At 47.9% G+C, this 8,667-nt stretch overlaps 1 protein-coding gene across 2 annotated transcripts in view; it reads right to left on the bottom strand.

Moving 5' to 3' along the window:
* The window catches only part of FGF13 (fibroblast growth factor 13), a 272,834-nt gene extending 264,527 nt beyond the window's left edge, over positions 1 to 8,307 (bottom strand). The window contains exon 1 of one of the 2 annotated variants that reach the window (XM_074601703.1): positions 7,801 to 8,307. In XM_074601703.1, the coding sequence (XP_074457804.1) occupies positions 7,801 to 7,849 (49 nt within the window). In that variant the 5' untranslated portion in view covers positions 7,850 to 8,307. The remainder of the gene's footprint in view (positions 1 to 7,800) is intronic. The other variant, XM_074601706.1, reaches the window with a different exon arrangement.
* Positions 8,308 to 8,667: the final 360 nt, after the last annotated feature.

Below are 8,667 nucleotides of genomic sequence, written 5' to 3' on the forward strand. Positions count from 1 at the left end.
ATAGGTAAAAGAGTGTTTGAGGCCGGGTGCGAGCAGATGAGGTGCTGCACATCACTTGAAGCTCATTCTGCAACGCTCCCCTCTCCTACAGGCTGTCCTCCCCTGCCCCTCTCCTGTTAAGCTTTCTTTTATGGTTCTTTCATACTTTATTTCCATTGTATCTTTCTTATCTTATGCAAAAAAAAAAAACCAACCACGTCCTGCTGTTCTTCTCTTCATTTGACAAAAATCATAAATACTTCTAAAACTTGAGGAAAAAGTCACCTCCAACAGAAGAGGAAAAACACTGAGGATTCCATACACAAAACGAATAGAAAAAAAAAAAAAACTAAACCAAGCCAGATTAGTGCTAATTACCACCAGATTTGCAAATAGAAGCTACAGGGGGCAGGGAAAAACTATTCATAATTCTAAGACTTCTATAATTAAACCAAGCACATGAATAAAAGCTATATGAACCTCCTGGAACCAAAGAGCTCCAGACATCACCTCCCTCTTCTGCCAGAGGAGGCATTGTCCCAGGTGAAACCACTGACACAACGGGAAGGGCCTTCTTATTCCAGAAGAAAGTGGGACTTTTCTGTTTAATTCTTTCCACCTGACCCACTCTAATGAGAAGTGCAATTAGCAGGTTACCTCCACCATCCGAAGTTAAGACCAAGGTGGTTTTGCCCATGGCAGTAATTAGCAAGCGATCTCCCTGTCTTTATCATTGTGACCATCTTTTCCATCTTGTTTTCTCCCTGTCTTGTCGAGGAGGGTGAACGAGAGAGGGGCTGGGTGGGCAGCTGGCTGAGGTCAACCCACCACAGGAGCATTTTCCCCTCTTGGGAAACTGTTTTAAGGGGATGGAGGAGGAAGAAGACTGGAAAAAATAATGACATGGGTACTACTACCACTGATGATGATGAAATCCTGCATCGGCATTGCCAGTCTTGGTTGTTCCTACAGGAACACGGAGACAGAAGTCCACCAGAGCGGTACAGCGATACTACTGGATTCCCCATGCTGTCACCTAAGAGGGATGCTCAGAAGCAAAGCGGTCACTTCACAAAGCGCGGCGAATGCCCGTGGACCACTCAGGTCAGACCAGTATTACACAATGCGTAATTTCGATCTGATCCTACTAAGACAAAAGAAATTTGTCCTAAATCTGTTGGTAAGTAAAAGCACAAGTATCAAAAATACCAAGTGCTGCTTAAACAATTTATTCTTACAGCAACCAACAGAGCCTTACATCAATTATGTCAAGCCTCAGCTGAAAAGCACCTAGAGATTACTTGGGCCACAGGACAGAGTAATCTCTATAAATACACCTTCATTTCAGCCACAGTCACAACCACAGCGTCAAAGGTAATGAACCACCACCAGTTCGGGTTTAGTCAATCTTGAACAGCGTACACGTAATGCTACCCAGACCAATGGCAATTCAATTGCTATTTCAGGAATATCGCTTCTTCCCACTTCATTTCAGTCCCTCTCCTCCCTCCCACCTCAGAGTGATGCTCTAATTATTCAAACAACGTAAGCAGCGTTCAATCCATGCCAGCCCTTTCTTCCTTTAGCGCTGACCTTGCCTTATATCACTCTCACAAAACTAATTAAGTGGAGAACAGTCTCACTTTACACTCTCTTCATGAAAAGAACTGAATTGTTACCTGCCTGAGGGTGCAATTCAAATTATTTTCGCCTTCATTTCTCTCAGCAAAACAATACAAATATTGAGCAAGAAACCAGACCTGACAATTCAAGGAAACTCTTTACTCAAGTTACCACACACAAAAAATAAAGGGATTATCGTAAATAATGTAGTCCTTTAGTTGTTTCATTTTCTTTTTTAACATACGTCATTTCATGTCAGCTTGACCAAGACATGCTTTGGGAAAGAGGGGAATTTTGTCAGGCCAAGAGACACAGTTGAGGAAAGAAAAAAATAACGTTTGGGACACACAGACCCTAGAGCCAGGGATCTAAGAGGGATCCAAGTGTGTAAGAAAGCTTCAGTCCCCTAAAAAAAACCCGAAACTGCTGAATCCATAAAAGCATCCAGTAATCAACGGAGCAATTTGTCTCCAAGGAAGTGGTTCATATAACTCCGGAGCCACTTCTTTTCCTAAATGCTCTCTAGCAATAATACACAATAAGGAACAGAGGAAGAAAATTAACATTAATTTGACCCAAGATTAGGCTGCAGCACAAAATTCCCAAAGCGCAGGGGTAAAACCAATGCCTTGCAGGAAATCACAGTAAATGGCACAAATACATCTAATGCCAAGGCTCCAGCATATTGTGGGTGGCCACGGACCAGAGATGCCGGGAAGCCCGAGCCACACAAATTGTTACGCAGCTGCTGCGGATGCTGGTACTCACCCCTTTGCAGCCCCCTGCAATGCTCCATGGGGCTCCTCATCCCCCAGGCTTCATCTGCCTGGGAGATTTTCCTTTGGAGATGAGATTTGGCATCTGTCAAGAAGCAACTATTATTAAGTTTTCCTCTAGAAGCAAAAAAAGATGACTATCTTTTACTACCTTCCAACAATACACGAGTTCTTTGCCGTGGACAACAGCCATACGAGAACCAACAGCATCACGAACCCCCAAATTTGGGGCTTGTCCTTAAAAATACTAAAAATACCCACTAATGTGAGGTTTTGGCATTAGCTGAAGAAATCATTACAGAGCATCAGCACGAGTGTGCTGGCATCTTGATCTCAAAGGCCACTTCCATTTTTTAATTGCTGGTGTTTTACCACCAGATGTCAGGGACCACCATCTCAGGATTTAGAGGGAAGGATGTGTCTTTTATAAAAGTATCTTTTACGAAGAGCTGCTGTAGTTTGTGGAACCAAACCCGGTCACAGATAATGAGTCATAACAGGAGGTAGTTACTGTAAATATTCCAAGCATGGGCACATTAACAGCCACCCACTAATCAGAGGCAATGGCACAGGCAGACACAGAGAACTCCCACTGGCAGCACTGGGAATGTTGAATGGATGAGGACCTCAGCCAAGAGCTGAGCATCCCTTGTAACCTGCAGCAGGGATATCGGGGATGGGCTGGGTCGTGCCTCGGACTTTGGCTGTCACTTTCCCGTGGGCACCTATTCAAAGGGGATCTGCAATCTCCAGTTTCAGACAGGAGGCACTCAGCTTGCTAACGCGAAGAAAATAAAAGCATTGAGTTTAAATACTCATTAAATGTCTATGATGCAAACACAAGTTCTGAGGCATCAGTCAATAGTGCCAATTGGCCATAGTGAGACCCAACCTACTGCGGGGCAAACATCTGCCCGAACTCATACATCAAACCGTGGTTGCTGCTGAAGTTTGGTGGGGCTTTTTTGTCTGGGATGGAGAAGAATTAGCACGCAAACTCCTGATAAAACAACCGAGAAACATCCTGCCTCCCACCGGAGCTGGGCAAGCTGCAGAAAAGGGTGGTGGCACTAGGCTCCCTTCCCCCGTCTCACACGGGTCTGCGCCTGCTGCTAATTTTGATTCTGTGGACTCGGACCAAGACGTGGTCAGCTTACATGTTGCCTCTGCGCTGCTCTTCTTCAGTCCCCCAAGTAAGTTACTTTCTCATGATTCAGTACTATAGAAATATAACTGTTGAGATCAGCTCCTTTATTTTTGTCAGCTTTTCTACAGACCTTTCAATCATAAGCTGCATTATACTATATTCACATAAAGCCAGGAAAAGCAGTAATAGAAACCTCAAAATTCTAACTTCCCTTTTTCCTGCCAAGTGCTTTCTTCAAGTGCTTTGTTTTCAACTGTCACTAAATTCGAATAGTGCCTGCTCTTCCAAAGTCTTTACCCTTACTGTCACTATTTCAATACGCTCTTCTCAGATTAGAAGCTAATCAGCTTCGAAAACACTCCTCCCTCCTATTTTGCTTTCTGGAGAAGAAAATATACCCTGCGCTTCCTCACCGCTTATGGCTGAGGTTATCAGGCTTCTGGGCAAAGCTGTCAAAGTTTCTCACAGTGAGAGCACGGAGGGACAGGAAAAAAAAAAAACCCTGTGTCTGCCTCGATGGGGAAGGCAACTGTACATAATCCAACCGGGGAAAAAGAAAAACAAATGCAGCTGAATCCATTCCTCAGATTTAATTTTAGGTTCTTTACTCCGTCCCTTGACTTCCCTCGGCGGAGCTGCACAAATGGCAAAGCGGCCTCTGGAAGGAGCCTGACTGTAATGCCAGACAGCAGCGAGCTCTCTACGGCCCCCGTCCAAAGCCCGAGGATTTCAGCAGGGCTCGGCTCCCTTGCCAACGCACAATATCCTCCTGCTGCCCCATGCCTCTCCCGCAAATAAAAAGTTAACAAAAATATTTCATTAAAAAACAAAACAAAACGTTGTGTTGATACGGCCCCAAGGCTCGCTGGGGATACTGGATATACTGTTCCTCAAAGCAGAAGCTTTTTGAGGGAGAACCGGGGAAAGTCACCCATCCCGCCACACATGCAGCAAGAAAAGAACCGACTGGTGGGAACCGCTCATCTGCCGGTGGGAACGTACCCGGGGGTGTTTCTTGAGCACATACCGAACCTCCATTGAGGAAGAGCTGACAGACTCTCCATCGACCATCAGACTCCCGTTGCAGGACGCTGAGCCGTCCTTACCCAGACCCTCCTACTCCTGCTAAGCTCAGCCAAAGTACAAAGCGAGAAGAGAGATGGGAACCTGCCCCGTGCTTGAAGCCACCAACGGAGCTGGGACAAGGCTGCTCCCCCAAAACACTCTGGGACGGCAGCAGCACCTTTGGGAGGCAGCTTGGAGGATCCCTGGGCTTACGGGATCCCGCAGCTCCCCAACACTCACACAGTTTAAAAAAAATAAATTAAAAAATAAATAAATCAACGCCATCATCTTATACATATACATTTCCAGTTGATGCAGCGTTTTGCAGAAAGTAAAGGTGCACGTCCCTGACTTCATTATGTTAATCCCTAAGCTTTATTTAGATTGGGATAGGTAATTCTCAAACGTCCACAGCCCATTTTAAAAGCAGCCAGATTTTGAGCAACACAGTCATCACTGGGTTTTCCAGGCAGGACTTACAAGCGGGGCCAACAAACTCTGAAGCAAGAGGTTACTTTCCTCTTTGCCTTAAGAAAAGATGTGGGGGAAAAAAAAAAAAAAACTATTTCTTTAAAAACAGATTTTGATCCTTCTGTTACACCTGTGCAACTCCACTGGCACCACCACAGGCTTTATGAGAGAGGGCAACTGAGCTGAAAACACCCCTTGCAAGACAGCAACAACTAGCACTGGATCATTCTGTTTCCTACCAAAATCCACGGCCTTTCAAGATTCTGTGTAAATCGGGCTTTTCTACAGAGACTCAGCCCAAAAGCTAGTTGTGGAAATTGCCATTTAACAACTTATATTCAGGCTGGATACGGCCCTCCCCAAGTTCTGTAGAGAACTACAAAGTCTTGTCCCATGCACCACCCTGTAACGGGTACAAAAGCTTCAGGAATAAAACATTATTCTCACTAATAAAGTACTCCACACTTATCATGTAAATATAGCCCTGGGACACCTGCATTTACAGCAGGTATTAAAATTATATCGTATATCTTACAGAACGTGGGGTACGTGGACATATCCTATAAGCCACTGTCATATGAAACCTGATTACATTGTTTTTCGCAAGAGTGGTTAACGAACTCAAAAACGTACAGGCACCTGTCAGGACCGAAGTATTCCCAGTGCCACAGCATAGCCGCAGAAATATGCAGAATATGGTACCTCATCCTCTCCAGACGAATTACTGTTTCATTATTTTAAAATAATAATAATTAACCTGTTTTTACTATGGCTAGATGCAAATTAAACATTCCCATTGCGAGTAATATCGCTTGCAGTCGTCAAGAGAAAATTCAAGTGATTCAGAGGAAAAACACATCTCCTATTTTAGTCTATGACACAAAAGGCTGAAGAAGCCATGGAGCCTATACATTAACTGGTAAATATGACCTCCTTAATGCCGTACCTGGACCTTTTTAAAAGCCTGTTTCACAGGCTGTGACCATCACTCACTTTCCTACAGCAGCACCAAAGCACCTCATAGGTGAACCAGCTCCTCCTGCTGCATCTGAAACCGCCTCTTTATGATAGCGGAGAAAGTTTTTATACCAGTTCCAGAAGAGCACCAGCATCTCCTGGAAGCAGAGTGTCACCATCAGCTGGTTTTCTTGGGACTCTCGGAATATACACCCTCTGGTACACTGTCAGCACAGGAATCGAAGCCTTACGTGCGTGTCTAAGTCATTACTGACTCGTTAATACCAGATACAAATGCCGTTGCCCCAGTGTTTTAAAACACACATTATGTCCCAAAACCTATTCACTGGCAATTTCAAACGTGAAGTTAAAATGTCATTAAAGCTTGTAATAATAGCACAAAATGGAATACAGAAGTTTGATTTTTAAAACCAAGCTTTCAAGCAAGTATAGCGCAAGTACGGCACATTCTTTTTGTGTGGGTTTATAATATGTAACACGGTTCTAAAGCATGCAAAATAATTCCTCAGAAAGGCAGGAATCTTTTGTTCTGCATTGCTTGATAAATTATTTAAGAAGCATTTTAGTGAATAAGGCCACTATAAAAAAAAATACTGAACATCAAAGAAAATAACGTAAAGACAAAAAAAAATTCATTTAGAAAATGTCAGCTTTTGCAATGTATCTGAATGGTGAACTTTATTTTGTTGATGTGAAAAATATTTTAAAAACCTGATAAAACAGTAAGGTTTTGAACATAAGATAGTTAGAAAAGGAAAGGCAGAGTTCGGGGGAAAAAGAACATTTAAAAAAAAAAAAGGTCTCAAAAATCTAGTGTTAAATACAAACTTTCAAAATCAAAAAAACAAAAAGTTCGGGGGGAAAAAAAAAAGCAGAGAAAAGATGTATTGTTTTGATTTGGCCAGAAAAAAAGTAAATGCCAGAAAAGTACCCATTACGTTTTATAAAACTAAGGAGCAGCTTTTTCCCCCTCTTTCAGGGAGGCCAAGAGCATTCCCTTCACCCGGATCCCCCACCCGCCTGCCGCACAGAAGTACTTTTGAGAAAATAATGTAGATTTATCTACAAATGCCCAGAAAAACTACTCCCTGGAGGGACACACACCAGCGACTCAGCGGGATGCTCCGACCACCGCGCAGCGAGCGCCCTGCGCGGGGTGGAAGGGGGTGGGGGGGATGCGGGGGCCGTCCGGGGGGGGCGGGAAGGGGGGACAGGACTACCTGTGCGGGCACTCACGGAGAAGGACACCCTACATGCACCCTACCCGCCCCCCCGCCCAAGGCATGCACCCTCGGAGCGGGCACCCCCGTCCCCTGCACGCCCCCCCAACTGCCCCGCCGGGGCGTGGGGGGGGGGAAAGCCCACCAGTGCCCAACCCCAGCTTGCGGGGGCGGGAGGGGGGTCTGCATGCAACCCTCGGCACCGGCTCCGCGTCTCCATGGCGATTCCCCCCCCCAGCTCCGCCGCCTGCAGCGCCGAGCACCCGGCGGCGGGGCAGCCGGCTCCCCCCGGCCGAGCGGGGTGGGGGGTGGGGGGCACTTACTTTGGCCGGTGCCGCATTGAGCACACACACACACCCCCCGTTCCCATGCCGGCGTGCAGCCGGGCACCGATTCCCCACCCGTGCCCGGGGGTCCCCCACGATACGGAGGTTCAGCAGCTCGATGCCACCCACCCCCCCTCCCCTGCTCCCCGCAGCCCGGTAAGGTCGGGCCGGGGAACAAACACGCTGTTTATCGGAGCGGCTGCGCCTCGCCTTACCCTTGGAAGCATCTTTCTCTTCTTTGGGCTTGATCACCTTCCCGCTCATAGACCCCAGCTTGGGTGGGAAAATCCCCGGGAGCGTTCACGGATTCCGGCTGGACCCAAAAGAAACCTCGAGCGGGGAGTGGGGGGGGAGGGGGGAGGAGAGGGCAGCGTGTGTGCGTGGAGGAGGGGGGGGGGATCCTCTACGCCGAAAAGGCAGGAATAACACCAAGAGAAGGGGAGGGAGAGAGAAAAAATAAAATACGAATCGAGGAGCCGGCGAGCTGCCCGCTCCCCGGCGCGGTGCGGGCGCGGTGCCTGCGGAGCGGGGCGGAGAGCGGGGGGCTCCGGCAGCCGCAGCACCGAGCCCCTGCGCCGCTCGCCGTGCCGGAGACAAAAGCGATTTTCCCTGTGGCTGCCTGGCCCCCGGTCCCCTCCTTTCCCCCGCCTCCCCGGCTCTGCCTTCCCCTCCCCAGGGCCAGGGAAGCGCAGCCGGTCCCTGGAAGTCCCACCGACCGGGGCGGGGGGGTAGCGTGAGTTCGGGGGAGGCGGGGGTGGGGAGGCTTTGGTTGTTTGCTTGGGTGTGTTGGGTTTTGGTTTGTTTATTTATTTATTTATTTCTCCCCTTTTCGTATCCTCCCCTAATAATAAAGGGATGGAGCAGCAGAGCTGCAGCCGCCGATGGGAGGAGGAGGAGGAGGACGCGAGTCCCCGGCACTGCAGAAGAGGCGGCAGGTTTACGCTCGCCGGCAGCAAGGGGGGCTGGAGGGAGCAGCTCTAGCTCCAGCCCCCCCCAGCTCCCCGCATCCCCTTCCCCATCACACAGCCCGGGCCCCCATGAACCGGTGCGGGGAGTGGGAAGGGGGGTAAAGACGCATCTCC

This window comes from Larus michahellis, chromosome 9 (genome assembly GCF_964199755.1).
Source record: "Larus michahellis chromosome 9, bLarMic1.1, whole genome shotgun sequence".
Taxonomy (NCBI): domain Eukaryota; kingdom Metazoa; phylum Chordata; class Aves; order Charadriiformes; family Laridae; genus Larus; species Larus michahellis.